General features: G+C 39.4%; 2 protein-coding genes across 2 annotated transcripts in view; one reads left to right on the forward strand and one right to left on the reverse strand.

Annotated features, from left to right (window-relative positions):
• Positions 1 to 3,495, forward strand: part of LOC136707275 (leucine-rich repeat and fibronectin type-III domain-containing protein 4) — a 32,157-nt gene extending 28,662 nt beyond the window's left edge. The window contains exon 3 of the mRNA XM_066681255.1: positions 807 to 3,495. Coding sequence (XP_066537352.1) covers positions 807 to 2,037 — 1,231 coding nt within the window. The 3' untranslated portion in view covers positions 2,038 to 3,495. The remainder of the gene's footprint in view (positions 1 to 806) is intronic.
• Positions 1 to 18,125, reverse strand: part of pcxb (pyruvate carboxylase b) — a 231,877-nt gene that overhangs the window by 99,974 nt on the left and 113,778 nt on the right. The gene's annotated exons all lie outside the window — the stretch shown is intronic.

Below are 18,125 nucleotides of genomic sequence, written 5' to 3' on the forward strand. Positions count from 1 at the left end.
GCTCACAGAAGAAAAAACAGCCTTTCAAATGTTGAAAATCATGAAAAGAGTTGAGGATACTGCTTTATTCCTGCTCCATAGGTGGGACTTTTTTTTCTATTTCACATTATTTAGGAGAGGAGAATATGTTAATAGAGAAAACTTGTGGTGTTTTCCTTTACTTTATGTTATTGGCTTCAAAATCTTACTTTATTTTTAATTACTCTATTATACAAGGTCTTTTTTTCCTCATCGACAATAAAAATAAATATATAAAACATACAAACCAACATAAACCCAAACACAGACAACTTAATTGACCTGCCCTACATTTGCCTATTACCACACACACTTAGAAGCAGACATTTTGCAGTGCTCCCTGTTTCCCTGTTGCAATGTAACAATCTTTGGCTAAGTCTCTCTCCCCCTCCCTCTCTATTACAGCTTATTCACTTAATCACTCACTCTCTCTCAGGTATTGCTCACTGGAGGTGTTCTATTCTCCTAGGCAGTCTCGGCTGATAGCAGCTAAATTATTAGGCATTAGGAGTCGTGCTTTCTTTTCATAATTCTATTCAACTCCTCTGCTTGATTGGATCATTCTCTCTCTCTCTCTCTCTCTCTCTCTCTCTCTCTCTCTCTCTCTCTCTCTACTGAGTCTTTATTCACCCCTCCACTTCACTTTTTCCTCCTTCCCTATTCCAGTCAACATCTTTTCTTTAGCCTAGCTGACGTTTTTGCTGCATCTCAATGCTAATTCAGTCTTTGATTGCTTTCTCTCTGTCTGTCTGTCTCTCTCTCTCTCTCTCTCTCTCTCTGCCTCTCAGAATCCTGCCTTCCACAAGTAACAGCTTCCTTCTGAAGAACCTTGTCTCTGGTGCGGATTACAACCTATGTGTTCTGGCCATTTTTGACGACACCGTGACCTCCATGGCTGCTACAAAGGTTCTGGGCTGTATTCAGTTCAGCACCAAGGACAACTACCCTGACTGCCGCTCACTTCAGGCCCACTTTCTGGGCGGGACTTTAACCATCCTGGTGGGAGGGGTCGTTGTGGTAACGTTGCTAGTCTTTACAGTGGCGCTGATGGTTCGTCATCGGGTCTGCAGCAACCACGACGACCACCGTGACATGGGGAATGAGGCTGGATGCTCAGTAGCAGACTCTCCATCCCTTGCTGCCAAAGGAGCCAATGTTTTTTCACAGAGCAATGGCAACGGGGATGTAATGATGGTTGTCTTACCCAACGGGCTGCTTCAAAAACAGAGAGGAGGGGCAGGGGCTGATGGATCATCGCCAAAGCCTCCGCTTATTCCAAAACCCAAAACATTGCCTAAGCCGAAGGTGAGTGGAGACCAGCTGAGGGCAGGGCTGGAGGGAGGGGTGGGGTCAAAGAGGGCGCTTCCACCTTACACCCCCGAGACGGAGCGAATGCCAATGTACTACAGCCCAAAGAACCCGTCTCCATCTACACTGCCACGTCAGTCTCGCCAGCTGGTGGCAGGACAGAGTAAACTTCAGCCCTCAAACAGGGAGCTGGCAAAACGGGCTAGTTTCAGCTTAGCCCCACCCCCTGTTTATGGCAGTGATTTAAGTGATAGGAGATTCAGCACGGGTGGGGCAGTGGTGGTGAGACAAGGAGTCACAGACAGTCAGTGGAATTCGTCTCTGGCCTATCAGAGCCCAGGATTGGGTGGACAAAGCCCTGTCCATGGAGCTGTGAGACGTAAACGCAGCTCCTCCTTCGACATGGGCAACATGGCCACCACCACCTGCTACAGTTACGCCAAGCGGCTGAGCGTCATCTGGACCAAACGCAGCCAGTCACTGCACGGCATGCTGGTCCAGTGCGCCTCCAACACCAGCGCCTCCACAACAGCCAGCAGCAGCAGCGGAGAATCACAACTGAGGCACAAGCGTGGGTACATTCATGCCTACAACACCACCAACTCCAACTCCAACCCCAGCCACAGTTTGACATACACAGACCAGGAGAGGGAAAAAGAGAAGGAGAAGGAAAAACAGAAAGGAGAGGAGCTGGAGGAAAGTGTGGTGTAGACACAAACAGGGCGGGAGTTATGTAGATGAATGAAAAGAAATTTAGAGGCTGAGGAGAGAGAAACAGGGAGAAAGAGAGTGGGTGAGAAGAGGTGGTACAGCACAGCAAAGGAGCAGATTTGTTATGTACAGAAACACAGTGGCTGTATAAAAAGACAGAAAGAAACAAGGAGAAGGGCAAGAGAGTGACCGTGAACGGTCAGTAAGTGGGAGATGAAAGAGGAAGAGTTAACGGCTGAAGCGCGAGGTGAGGTGTGATACGTGGGTGTGTGAGCTCAGGGGGGAGGCGGCTGTTAAGGCCCGAGTGAAAGGTTGAGTGGAGAGATGAGAGGTGGAGAAAAGATGTCACGGGAGAGGGGAAAAAAGAGAGAGCACAAACAAGAGGGTAAGAAAAAAAAAACAAATACAAGGCAGGGAGTAGGAGGCAGAAGAGGGAAAGTGATGCAGAAAGTAAAGAAGTGAGGAATCGGGCGTGTGACAAATGGACTAGAGAGACTGAGCACGCACTCGGTGGAAGAGAGAAAAGTATCCCAAGAGACGTGTGTCCAAAGTGGGTTCCTGAAACAACATATAAATGCAATCCTTCCAACAAAAGCCTATTATACGAGTGGATAGAAGCGACTACATGAGGACAAAAGCCTACGTGGAAAATGACTTCTAAGTAATGCCACAGATCATGGCATTTGGTCAGAGATCAATTAGCCATCCTGTCACTGGGACCACAGAGCCAGGGGCGGTGGACGGAAATGCAGAGTCATGCCAATGATCAATGGGATATGATCATTCCATAGAGCCGGCACCAGCGGCTCAGGGCTGGTGTTACAGTGACGTGGAAGGGACCATGAACCACACATGGGCGTGAAATGCAGCACTGGGATGATGATGAAATGATTCGGGACAGATTTAGAACACAGGCCAATAAATGGATGCTGACTGAGGAGGAATGGCATTGGATATGGTGTGTGTATGTGTGTGTGTGTGTGTGTGATGCAGCTAGAATTGTGAATATGGAAGAGGAGCAGAACCGCAACCTTTGGTTTACTTCTGTGACACAACTGGCTGCGCCATGTACCCATAACCATCTAGAATGTGTTTTCACACCCAGAGACTGAGGCATTGTCAGTCACTCAATTCCCATAGAGAGTCATTCAGATTACATACAAGTCAGAAAAGCGTATAGTTACAGTACATGAAGGAATGCAGACTGTAGCAAGCGAACAAAGAGAAAAGAGATGTTGCCATGACCTTTCTTATTGATTTTCATGAATGAAAATAGAAATGAAAAAAAGTGCAATTTTTGTTGCAACAATCTTTCATGAGTATTAGTTATTAAGATGATTGTGATTATCACTGAGCTTGGATGAAGCGAGACGGGGAAAATTAGCTCAATGATTGTTAGAATCATCCTGATAATGATGTTTCTGTTTGATCTTATTTTGCCAAAGTAAATATTGTTACCTTGACTTGATATTCTAAATAATGAAATAAATCTGAAAAATAGAGTTATTGTGGATTGAGTAATTAAGTTGCTGCAAGAAAAGGATGGTTTAAATAATGCGTTGACAAGTAACTGCTCTTAGGGTGTGTGTGTGTGTGTGTGTGGGGGGGGGGGGGATAATTGTTAAAGATCATCCCAGTAACGGCCCAAATAACGTTTTTTTTTTCTTTTTTTTTACAAAACATTACTCATTTATTGAAGCATTCCACACAACCCTTAGTGAGATTCCCATGCTTTAACATAACATTTATCTAAATGAGGTAGTTATATGTGACTGTTGAACCATGCTGATGTGCTGCCGGAAGACATCAGGGCAGGAAGTCTACACACTAAGCTGTGGAGTATTAGCACTTATTCAAGTTTCAAAAATGAGATTAAACAAATATGTATATATTTCAGCACTTCAACAACTAGAAACCACATCACACACGAGTTAAAGCTTAACCTTGGACACAAAAAGAGTAAAGACAAAGGCAACACGTTACAACAGTTCAACTGTTTTTGGGTTTTTTCTGCTTTGCTTCTTTGCACATGGGAATCTAAATGAGGATTCTGCTATTGGCACAAGCCTATGTGTGTGTGTGTGTGTGTGTGTGTGTGTGTGTGTGTGTGTGTGTGTCTGTGTGTGCGCATGCACGCAATTACCATTTTGATCATTTAAGCAGATTGTGTGCTTCTAAGATATTGTTTACTCTTGGTTGATAACCTCAGTGTCAGTGCAATTATCCAGACTGAATAAAAATGGTCTCCAACTCTTTCACACAGACACACACATCTGCAGAGCGATAAAGTGAAACCCAGAAGGAGAGGGAGAGGGAGAGAGGGGCAGACAGAGACAGCATTAGACGAAAGAGATCGAGCGAGCAAGGAAACGTGCAAGGACACCAGAGAGGCCGCTGATGTGAGAGACAGCATGAAGGACAGAAAAGAGGTGAAGTATAAAAAGAGAACTAGAGAGAGAGAAAGAGCCAGAGTACAGAGATAGATTAGAGCTGGGGATAGAGATAGAGAGAGAGAGAGAAAGAGGACAGCAGGTTTGTAATGTCTGAGCTAGGGCTATTTCTGTAGCGTAAGTACTTTGGCAGAATTTATTGCGTTGCCAATAAAGCCCATTTAAAGACGGTCGAGGTGAAATGAGGGGGAGACGATGACTCGAGTGTTTATGTGTGTGTGTGTGTGTGTGTGTGTGTGTGTGTGTGTGTGTGTGTGAGTGAACACTACATACCCTTCTGCCTTCTGTGTTTACCCATAGCAACAGAGAGGCTTACAGCAGGTTCTTGGAACACCAATACACACACACACACACACACACACACACACACACACACACACACACACACACACACACACACACTCTCTTCCAACAATCAGTTATATTCAGTCAAACACATTCCACATAACCAATGAGCACATGTAAATAATGAAGGACAATCTGCATCATTTATGACACATTCATTACCACTGCAATATTTAAACAGCAATGAGAGAACACACACACACATACACACACATACACAGACCTATACAGAATCTCAGCAATGCTCGAACACTCCCTCCCTCTTGAACACACACACAAACACACACAGAGTTAATGTCCATGACCCGTGTGGTAACTGGTATGTAATTTGATCCTGGTGCTTTATGAAGATTAAAGCGCGCTCAACCCTCAATATGACCTTCTTATACTATGGGCGAGTTAGTGTGTGTGTGTGTGTGTGTGAGAGCACAAGGGAAGGAGACAAAAGACACAGAGAGGCATAGCTCAAATTACGAATCGATGTTTCACATTTAAACAATCTTTCATTGTCCTACATTTATACAATGTCACCACATTGAAGCTCTTTTGGCTGAAGAACCACAGATCTCAGTCAATAAAGACACTTTCCATTCACAAATCCATTTGAACAGAATACTGCAGCAGGCAATCGTCATTAATTAAGACACTACTCTCAATGTATGCATAAAGAGAACAAAAATTATGAAAATGAGTTCTTTTTATGCATACGTTAGACAATACAGTCCATTTCAATGTAGTAAACAAAATGGTGTATTATAACACTAGGAAAATCTTTCACAGCTACATAGCACTGGCTGTCACTGGCCACCAGTTTTTACATACAGTTCTAATATTATGTGTTAATGTAAATGCTTAAATTAATAAAGAGGTAGTGTCCTGATTTTTTATAGGGTCAGTACTGCTGGGAATTTTGACTGTGTACATATCTCAAGAAAGGAGTGTATGGCATCATGCATATCTAAACCGCACCGTTTACCGCTTTAAAACTTGAATAATTCAGAAAATGTGAACCACAGGTGCATATTACATATTCACAGGGTGAGTGTATGTGGTTTATAGATTCCTGGGCTTGGGAAAATACATAGCAAATGTTAACTGCTTAGTTTCAGCTGTCAAAGACATCTGGAGATGCTACCCTCATCCTTACAATGTGTTCATTGTGAATATAACCTTGAATTACAATCTAAAGTAACATTTGGATCACTGGATATTTTTCATTTCCATAACAACAGAAAAAAACCAAACAATATCAGGAACAGCAGAGTGTTTCAGCGCTCATGGAACAAATAAGTGCAATGAAAATGCTGGATGTATAGTATGCACATAGACACAAGATATATTTCACATGAGACAAAGCTATTCTTGGTCCTTCTCCATATAGGTAAACAGGAGGCCTCAACATTTTTCAAAACAACTCGACCTGCTCCTACACCCAAAACTATCTGCTCCCCCCCTTCCAATTAACTTGGCTATTTTAAGGTCCCCCAATTGCTGACACAGGTAGGCATACAGCTTGTATAACCTCATAGAACAGCACTGCCAAAAAAGGGGTGTTCTGGAGGAGCCAATGTCTCAGTATTCCCAGGAGTGATGTAGAACCATACAAAACCTCTAGGATGTGTTGTAAAGGTATCTGTGATCCAGCACTAACCATACAGCATCTGCATTTGACCTTACAAACGTACTGTACTCTCCACTTCTTTACATCCATTACCTAAAGCAGAAGGATGCATGATAGGATCAGCTATATACGCTGTTCCAATCATGCAACAAACCCAATGTGAAACATCAAAACACCTATATTGTGTATGTCTTTTTGTGGCACAATAGTGTGAGATTTGTGTGTTTATTATTAGATGCTCCTATTAAAAGAAAGCAATTATCCTTCAGTTTTTAAAGGTGGAAAAAAACCTAGACCCATATCAGTCAATGTGCAGTGTTCTAAAACTGGCATCGGAAAGAAAGTGGTACTGTGACATCTCTGCTGAAGGTTATTAAGAGGAACCCAATTATTTCTTCAATTTATTAAGCATGTGCATACGTTTTCCACATATAACGTCCACCATCCTTTTCTACTGAATCAATTTTTTGTAACTTATACAAATCCAAATAAAACATGTAAAATATATGTACAATATGGAAAGAGCATAACTGAGATATAGATAGGAAAACAGAGCATCATAGAAATGGGAGGAAAGAAGGCGGCTGAAAAGTAAGAATGTCCTTCATGGCTTTATTTTTGAGCATGAGTAAACACAGTGGAGTGTGTGAGTAAAAAAACTAAAAGAGTTTAGCCTGGGAGGGTAGCTGTATTAAGGCCAAGAGGTAACGTACATACCGTCAACCTCCACTTCACCCTGCAGCAGAATCCTGCCCCAATTTGCTTAATTAAAAAGTGCAGAGTGGTACGGTACACACATATATACACTTACACCCAACCCGAACACAGAACCTCAGTGCACTTTCTAAGCTTAAGTACAAACTCTCTCAAAAGATCTAAATAGTTTCCTCACCTCTGGATCTCTGAGGCTGTATAGCCAGTCTCCCAAGAACAGCATGGCCAGAAAAAAGCGCTCTGTGTGCTTGGCAGCTCCACTCTAACCCTTCTGTTTCTCTCCATTTCCAGTCTGAGGGAGCTTTGAAGCTTCTGCCAGAGCTTCTGCTGATTCTCAGTCCACATCAGCACCACTTTTGCCCAGCAGTACAGTATTCAATTATGCTGGCACAAATAACTGAATTAAATGGCAGGAGCAAGGGCTTAATGGACAGTCACTCGCTATCTGGATGAATACAGAGTCTACTGACATTTAGGATTATATCTCATTATATGGTGCCTTGATACTAGGCAGCACAGAAATAAACTATAACACCGGACTACAGTTACACTGACACACATCTCCCTGTTAGACAGTAAAGAAACAGGCCCATATACATAAACCTGCTCTCACTGATTACTGATATTTACAATTCTTACAATTAAATTCATAACTACTATAATGAAGCCTTTAAAAACACACTAGGTACCACAATATACCACAATATTAAACTCTCTGTTCTTGAACTCACACACATATGCCATGCTAAATTGCTGAGTACAAAGGTGATATGGACACTCATTCGTTAATATGCGCAGGTATTGACTCTTAACATTTACTACTATATATAAATTTTATACCACACTGAGTGATCCTGATGTCTGCTCCTAGTGCCACAAACTGTAATACTGGACTATAATGATGGCATGAATAGCATGTTAAATGGGAGCCATAGTGACAGGCACTCTTTTGAACTGTGGCTGAATATTGATATTTCCAGCTATATCTCATATGAAAGATTTCTTATTACTTAAACAGGCCATTCAGTGTTTAGTGATGTCAAAATGAAATTTAGCACTAAGCTATAATTATCCTGGTCTAAAAACACCATGTCCAAGATGCAGTGCCACACGAGCAGCCACTCATTTGGATGACTAGTGATTCTATTGACATTTACAGCTAAGAAAGCACCAATCCGATAGCATGTATAATTATCATGCAGAGATCAGCAGATCTGACCCACTTCTGTAACACATTAACACATTCAGCCTGATACACCACAGATTCGCTTGAACAAAGCATATAGGGAAGTAATACTGGTCTAGTAGCGTAGGTCACATCAAAGCCTAATGTTAACATAACAAGTAATAAAATAACAAGTAGTTAGCTATATTTAGTAAATGTACGCTATCGTGTGTGTGTTATTATCATCTGTGTGGAAAGAGGTTATAATACATAAAGAGAAAAGCAAATAAAGTGACAGTACTCAGTGTTGTATTGTCCTTTACATAGTTTAGCCTCTTTTCTACACTCACCAACCACTAACTGTATAAATGCACTTTGCTGTTCCACAATTATAGTCTGTAGTCCATCTGTTGCTCTGCCCCCGTTCTTCAAAGGTCAGGACTCTCACAGGATCCTCACAGAGCAGGTATTATTTAGGCTGTGGATATTTTTGGTTGCTGGACTATTCTCAGTCCAGCAGTGACACTGAGGGATTTAAAAACTCCAGCATCACTGCTGTGTCTGATCCACTCATACCAGTGTAGCACACACCAACACGCCACCACAATTACCTTAGTGTAACCGCAGCACTGAGGAATGCTACACCACCTAAATTCACCTGTGCTGTGATGGTCCTGACCATTGAGGAACAGTAGTGAAGCAAAAAAATGTGCGACAGTCTGTAATTTAGAGCTAAAAAGTGCACTTACACAACACAGGGCTGGACACTGATTGCACAAACAAGGAGGTGGTATGTTATGGCTGACTTTGTATGTATTTTTATAATCTTGAGATAATGGTTTCCCTTTATATAAACACACAATTCTATGCTTTTATATGCAGTGAAAAGGTATTCCTCTGGAAAGTGGAGGGGGAACACAGAAGTGTTTTAGACAGATAAACCGAGTCAATATAAATACATAGCTATTTATATGAGAAATATCACTAAGAAGAAGCATGAGGTAGTTATAACTTTATAGGTTTTGTACCTTACAATTATAACAGTAAAAGTTCAATAATAACAGGGTGCTTATTTAATAAGATATTTTCTGTCCTGATTATGAGAGGAATTTCCAGTGCAGTAATATAACACATTTTCAGGCCAACATTTGGATAGCCCTGGACTTTTTACTTTTTACAAATGCACACACATTTTAGTCAACCAAGCGTGGCTGTAATGACACTGCTATGTATTTGTTGAAATTGAACTTCCCTCAAAAGATTAAAATAGGTTTTAGAGCCAGCTGCTGTAGGCCACTACTGTCTGTGTGCGGTTAATTAGCACAGATAACACTGTAACATAGTGGCCATTACAGAACACATCTGTTGTACTTCCCAACTCCAGACGGCTTTACCCACGAACCGGACAATTAACAGAACCAGTTCGACAATTTGCATAGAAGAACATAATGCCAGTTGACTGTGCTGGGCCACTGGTGCACTTGGCAGCTTGACTGACATTGAGATTTACTTGGAAGCTGCGACTTATGAATTGGTCCTAATGGTGTAATGTGCTACAAATGGTCTCTCAGTGATTACAAGAACCTCCCTTATGTTATGATATCTTTTAACATCAGGCTGAACAACATATGTTGCCATGACAACAATGCACCTTGCTGTGGTCTGAAGAGACTATTAGCTAAGTAATGTGGATTTGTACACAAATGAGGATTAAAGCATTAAAAAGCTAATGCTCAGGTTTTCACTAAGCAACTTGCCGGCTACACGATTCCAAATTTATTCACTACGGGGTCTGAGCTACACCCACAGACTGCAGACTCTACTGAAGCGCATCGACTACTGACACACACAAAATGTTTTCTTTACTTTGGAGCAAGCAGCTGGGACCAAAGTCTAAATAACAAAGCTTGCTGCAAACCGGTTGAAGTTTAGACACCTTATGACTAACTGAACTAATTGTTACTTAACATCCACAACAAAAGAGCCTTTGGAAAATGGTAATTACACAAAGCATGTCTTTCCCCAAGACAGAGCCCCACCAGGAAGCCACAATATGAAGTTCTTAACTGTTTTTATTATTGTTGTTGTTGTTATTATTATTATTATTACCACTATTATTATTATTGTATATTCTCAGCAATCCTAATGGCATACACCATGTATCTGACCTTGCTTCGGTTTTTAGTCAAACTAAAGAAAAGGTGCTTATATTACCTTTTCAAACGCAACTAATCAATACTTAGTTGTGCATGAAGACTGTGAAGAGGTTCAAATCCATTCTGCCATTCTACCTCTGGGAAAGAGCTAGCATTTATGCTTAAATTATATGTGTTGGCTAAGCCTGTAGCCATTTGTCATCAATATGAATACTGCCTTAGGAATTAAAATAAAAATTCATTTTACAAAGGTAGCACTCCTAGTAGCGTACTGGCTGAATAAAATGTTCTCTTTTAAAAACTGCTAAAGGTCATTTATTCTTGTTCCTCCTCTGAAACGCCAGCAAAACACCATTCTTTCAAATGAAAGCAGAAACCCTCACTAGATCTGAAACTGCTGCTAAAAGAAATAACATCTAGCAGATGCATTAACTATGACAGGTTACTCTCTGTAAATTAATTTTATACTTAGCATGTCCCAACTCATACAGTCCCCAACATTTGGATCATGACAACACATTTGATAGAACATGTAGAATAACAGACAAAAAACTTTAAACTTTAATTCACAAGAGATTTTGCTCCATAAATAGACCCGGTATGTCAGGACGCAGTAGAAAATTGCCCAGTCTTATCATACCTACATGCCTCAAGAATAGTTGCCCCTAGTGAGATTACAGGTTTTGTTAAGTTTCTAAGATAACATATTCTATAGGAAATCTGCTACATATTTTAATACACTATTACTGTTCATTCATTCATGTATTCATTTAATTTGAATTGCTACACCCAGTCACTAGGTGTAAGGCAGCAACACACCCTGGACAGGGAGCCAATTCATCCCTGAGAACACATACTCAGAGTCACTCACACAACTCTGCACAGTCAATTGACCTATCAGCATGTGTTTATGGACTGGGGAAAGAGAGCGGAGCAAGCTGTCACCAGAGTTACATTAAACAGAGAAAAAACAAGCCTGTAAAAATGTATAATTATGTTAATTTTAGCAAACAAAAACAAACCTGCCTACTTAAGAGAAGTTTGCATAATTTCACCTAGAATATATATGTAATGTGATTAAAGGTTGTTGATTAATGCCAGAGTTAAGAAGTCCAAAAACTGCTGTCTCATTTCTCCTTTTTATTTTGAAAAAAAAAAAAAAAAAATTAAATAATAACAAATTTGGGGCCTTTCCATTGCTAACAAATAGAAATAGGATAAGAAACATAGTTACAAGCTTGGGATTATATTGGAAAGCTGGAAACCGGGACATTCATATTGAACTTTTTAAGTTTTTTGCTCCTTGTTATTGGAACTCAGAGACAAAAATAACCTTTGGCGCTATATTTGTTCACATGGTTAAGGTTAATTCGGAGTGACCAGAGTGTGCAGAAGACTAGTGTGGCTGTATTTGTTTTTTTATATCTGCTGCTGCTGTTTGTTGTTGATGTTGTTGTCAGTCTCAGCTGAGCCTTCCTGCTAAAAGAAGAGGAAATAAATAAAGAACCATGAACTGCCTCAAATTCCATTCCAGCTCTAAAATTGAATTTGTCCTTAAGCAATAAGCCCTTATATCAGCTCTCAACACAGTGACTGCTGAGGCTCCACCAACACGGTCACAGACTTTTTTTAGCTATTGTTGGAAGGATACAATTATGTAGGACAAAATTAACTAGGCTAATGCGTGACTCCTTAAAACCCTTATATAGCATAAAAGGCTGATTTCTTGGACAGGATTAAGCCTAGTTTTTGACAGACTTTACAATATCATTGGCTGCCTATTTAACTTATGACTAGATTTTAAGAAGCTACATGTCACATGAGAGAATGTAATGACATTATTTCCTTTCAGAATGATCTAGTACTGTGTAATACATGCTCCTTGCCTGCACACGATCTTGTTCTTTTTTAACCAAGATTAAGATGCTCTACTCATAATAATAATAATAATAATAATAATAAGCACAATCACACTACTCACATCAAATTGGATGTGTGCTGCAGCAGTCAATGGCTTTTCAAAAGCTGATTTGTAGACAATGAATATGAAAATAATGACAATTTAAAAGTGTCTGGGTAATTTGTCTTTATTGGGCTCCCTACTAACTTAAATTGTATAGTCTTTTAAAACAAGTCTACGTTGGGGTGATCAATGAGGCATGATTATAACTCTAAAATTCTTTATATTGGTCATGCATTATAATTTTCACTTTTATGTGGTTTGAAATGTTACAACACACCAAAAAAAGACATTATAAAATACTACGAGCACAATGATATATAAGGTATTCTTTTACTCAGGCCAAGCCATACTTTTTCATGAAGTTTCTGTGTTGTTTTAAGTGCTAACAATATCCCTAATATATACAAAATATTTTTTTAACAATGTTTTTAATTATAATAATTAATTTCATCATATTACACACCTCTAGTTCTATACTAAATCAGTGGAAAGGCGGCAAGGCTTAATCATTTTAATATCAGGACTGAAACACATCCAAATCTATTTTAATTTGAGCATGTGTATATTGTTACTGTCTGATAAGAACTCAGAAGGAATTCTATTTCAGGTAATTGAGCTAAATCCAAAATTATTTTATGTCTTATTTTAGTTACAAAGTGATGTGTTTTAAATATTCTCTGTTGATATACTTTCAAACCCTTTCCTCTCTAAATATTTCTGAATCTTTTGCTTATAATTCTTTGAATTAAGCTATCAGTATGTGTTTTTGCCTGTGATCCATAAACAACCCTGTTGTGCTTTATTCCCTCTCTTTATTTGGGCCCTGTCCCTGACTTCATGGCAAAGCTGACCTATAAAAAACAGAAACATTTATTCCGTTTCTACTTTTAACTCAAATCCTCCTTTCCGCAAACTTTCATTCACCAGCGACTGCCTCTGGCTATGCACCTACACTGAGTTGGAGTTTTTCTGCCCCTCGTCTGCCTATCTTTGCTAGCATGTTAGCAGGGCTCTGTCAGTCCAACAGCAAGGCTGAGAGGCTGCCTGCCCCTGTCAGCTGTCCTGCTGCGCTAACCTGCCACCAGAGATGCTGGCTAGCGCTAATACAGTGAAGTCTCTTACTTACCACAGTACAGCTGCAGCCCCCATGCATGCTAAACACTCACGCCAACTAAGAGCAGTCCTGATGCCAAGTAATTACAGTTCTGACTTCTGAGCCAGACACTGGAACTACACCATGCTTAATGTGTGATTAAACTAAACATTAGCAATAATACTACATCAGCAGGCGTTTTCATGCTGTTTGTCTAAACTCTTCACGGCGATTTATGCTAATAACAGTAAAAATCATCAAAATGTTCTCTACAAAGCCTGCACCATTCAGTGGTAACCTCTGATATCCCAAACCTTTGGATCAGTCTTGAAGCTGGTCCAGATATATTTTGTTTCACCTACATAAGCCTAAACCAAGTCTGAGCTGTAGTTCTAGAAAATCATATTTTTCACAAATCTAATAAGCAAAATGTATGTGGTTTGGGAGTAATTTAAATTGGCAAATGTAAAAACAAACAAACAAGCACCCCACTCCCTTGCAATGCAGTCTTGTCAAAACAGGGACACACACAATAGCCACTGTGCTTCATGTATTTAATTGTTTGCAGCCAATAGTATCCTATGGTGTACATTCTAAAAATTCTGTTTTGAAAAATGACATTTAATTTAATTATCCAATGAGAAATGAGATTTTTGGTTTATAATGTTTAATTATTTAGTATATATATATATATATATATATATAAATGACAAAATAGACTTCAAATTTGGTTCTCTAGCTGTGATATCTGCTGGCACCTGACTCTAACCTATAAAATATATAGGTTACATGCATGTATAGTTCAACTGACTCTGTATTCCAAGCACATGACATTATTTAGATTTTGTATTAAAAAGTCTACCTGTTTGTTTTAATGGACACAAAATACCAAAATCTTTTTTACATATTTAATAAGAGCCCTCCACTCGGCATGCTGGTCTCCAGCTAATGGCCTGTTTATGCTGGCTTTCAGCAGTGTGGGCTACAACTGCGTAATTTGCTGGTGGTAATAATGGCATACAGTTTGACAGAGAGGCACTTAGCAGCCTCGACAGGGATAAATAAATAAGTAGAAATAAATAGAAGTGGGATGTACATCGGAGGAGAAGGACAACTGTGGCCAAAAGCAAAAAAGAGAGCTTAATGATTAAGTAAAAATGTAGTGATATAAGGTAGAGGGATCAATGAGGACAGACAGGAATTAGAAAGGTATCCAGGGGTATGGATGAAATGGGTATTTCAATGTGGTATATTGAAACAGAAGACCCAGAGACAAATGGGAGACAAATACAAAGTTCTATTTCCAAATTCCATCAAGGGCTGCTGTCACAACAATTAACAAGTGTGTCACCAAAAGCAATCAATTCAATCAACCATAGCAAAATGGAAGTAAAAACAATCAGAAACGCGACAGCTGCAGCCTCCCTCTTTCTCTCACTCTGAGCTCTCTCTCCCTACTTCTCTATCAAAGAGGCAAATAACAATGCAGAGAGACGATCACAATAACAGAGATGAGAGAGACAGAGAAAGAGAGTGAGAAAGGGGGAATATGGGTGATACTGAGAACAAGAGAAGTGTTTTAGCTGAAAAACAGAGCAGCGCCTGTTTTACATGTGTAGGTGGTGTTTGAACACTCTGCATGTATATTACATTACACACATATTTTCACATTGAAGTATTCATGCAAAGAAACTAGGCTAAGCTCATTAACACTCCAAAATGTTTCCAAACGTAGAATGAACAGAAATGAATACTTTTTAGGTATTTATGGTAGAGTATAGAGGCCTTCTCCAGGTATGGTCTCACAAAATCAGTGTTCATTATTAACATGGCAATATGCAATTACACACATTCATATTACTTTATGTACTTTATGTCTCAATGAAGAGATATCAGATAAGGGCTGAAAGATTTAGCCAATAAATCACCCATAGAGAATATTTACTTGTGAATTTCCACCCTTCTTACGTTATCTATGTCTACAGACATTAAGGTGGGTCATCATATGTTTAATAGGAAACACCGTGTATGTGTGTGCATAAATATATATACACTCTTACTGAGAAAACTGACCAAAAACACTTTGCACCAGAAAACCTGGACTAGAGTGAGGTATTTAGGATTAATGAGGCTAGGTTTGTAACTCTGATGAATAGAAAAATGATACGTATGTGTTGCCCTGTGATGGACTGGCAACCTGTGACTCCACATGGCAACACACTGTTCTGGCCTTGCACCCAATGATTCTGAGTAGGCTCCAGACCCACCGCGACCCACACAAGTGAATTTTTAGTAGAGATTGACCCTAGCTAAAGAGTTACCACTTAAAGTTTTTTGAACGTTTTTCTCTTAAATACCATCATGTTGAACAATAAATACTTTATATATTTGGATTTCATTGTCATTTTGACATTTCTACATTAATGTATTTTACACAAACACACACACACACACACAAAACTGATAAAAAAAGATAAATGATAAATCAAAATATCAAACTACTCTTTCTGATGATCTGCACAGGTAATTAATCCCCTTTGTGTAAAGTCGGAAACATCAGTTAATGTAGCTTGTGAATTTACTAACTATAGGCATCTATAAAATAATGAAATCACGCTGGTTTTCTAAAAATTGGCATTTGTTGCATTAGGGCCCATATTGGATGGATCTTAACATATGGCAGAAATCCAGAAGATAATAGGAAAAACCAAATGGTGGAGAACTGCTGATGTACACGAGCTCCCAAATGAGTCCAGCAAAATACCAGCTGTTTGGCCTAACTCACACAAATCATACAAAATCATGGAAACACAGCCCACAACTGCTCAGTAAGCACGAGAAGACTGAGTGTGATCAACACCATCTATGAATGTTAAACAGCTTAATGAAAGATTAATGACGTTCTTTAAAGAAGATCACGAGTTCACCACAAAAACGACTTTTATAGAGTGAAGACTTCAGCTAATTACACAGCATGTACAACTGATGGAAATGGACTGGAGTACGACAAATCCTCATTCGTCCCTGTTATGCAGAGCTTTAGAAATAATTAGATTTTTGTTCATAGAGATCTCTCGTTACATATGGCCCTGCATATTAAGAGTGGAGTTAAAAAGGACATTTTTAGCATGCAGTCTGTTCTGTTGTTCATGCCCCAAAGGTGTGTGTAAGGGTGAATGAATTTCTAATTAATTGGTTCCTACACCTTCAGGCATTAGTCAAGGTGATGCTTTGTCCTCCACTTGTTTTCTATATATATATCAACAATCTGGAAACTGAAATCACTTAAATGTGGGCTAGACGTAGGAGTGATATTACTGTTTTGTTATTGTGTTGGTTTTGGAATGGGCCTGAAGTCGTGTCAAAAAGCAGTATGGGTTTGTATTTGTGTAATGTGTGTTGTAGTGCTCTACAACACGCTCTGGTCAGGTTCTCACAGCAGCTGCAACTGCCATAAAAATAAATGCAAATCTACTGCATAAATACTAACGTGCCGCATTTTGCCTGAAGGCTCTTTTATTAGATAAGTACATATGAAAAGTCTTGAATATTTTGAGTCCACAGCTAAAACATTTACAGACCGCCTCTTGACTACTGGTCAAAACTACTAGACCAGAATATCAAGTAGGGAAAAGTGTAGCACAACCTAGACAATCTGGGTTTTGCTTAATCACTCTACAAGCATTTGAGCAAGATATTGATTCAATTTTAAAACAAGTTACCATCACGTCTGCTACAAAAAATGTACACTTTCCAGCAATTTACTTTATGAAGTTTGTAACCGGAAAGAAAAATCAGGTAAACCAATAAAAAAAAAATACAATTCAGTGAAACTACTGAGATTTCTAATCTAATTAGTGTGTTTAAAAAGTACACACTGCGTCAGAGATGCACAGCACTGAACAGAGCCCCATATGTGATTAAACGAGTTAGTATGAGTGAGAGCGTTACAAGTCCATTCCATTAAATGCTCTGATTCTGAAAATGTGATTAATGAAATTAGACTGTCTCAAATGTGGAAAACGTGACCAATTTCAAAATCAATCAATCAATCAATCAAAATTTATTTGTATAGTGCTTTTTCAAAGCAGCTTTAGAGTACTGGTATCAGAACAGATAATGTGAATCAGAAAGCTCCATGTGAGCAAGCCTAAGGCGACAGTGGCAGGGAAAACTCCCTCGAGGCTGGAGGAAGATACCTTGTGAGGAAACAACACTCCAAACGGGAACCCATCCTCCCCTGGTCAAACAAAAACAACTTTCAAAGTAATGTATATGGAAAATATTTTACTTAAATGGAATCTATAGTACATTTGGTTAATTACCACGTGTACGCATGTGTTTACTTGAACCTGTTTGACCACCTAAAATGTCCATTTTGCACTATGTTACTCTCAGCCCTGTTTCAGACAGCACCAAACTGAAGGTGTGTATTGGCCGACTGTACCATTATACAGTTCAGTAAATACTGTACATGTGTTACTGCAGGATAAAGGGAAGCTTTATCACCCTGCCAGCCGGAGCAGACAAGCAGAAACAGCACTGACTGTGTACACTATGGTCCCTTCATCAGATTCCTCC

This window comes from Hoplias malabaricus, chromosome 9 (assembly GCF_029633855.1).
Source record: "Hoplias malabaricus isolate fHopMal1 chromosome 9, fHopMal1.hap1, whole genome shotgun sequence".
Lineage (NCBI taxonomy): Eukaryota > Metazoa > Chordata > Actinopteri > Characiformes > Erythrinidae > Hoplias > Hoplias malabaricus.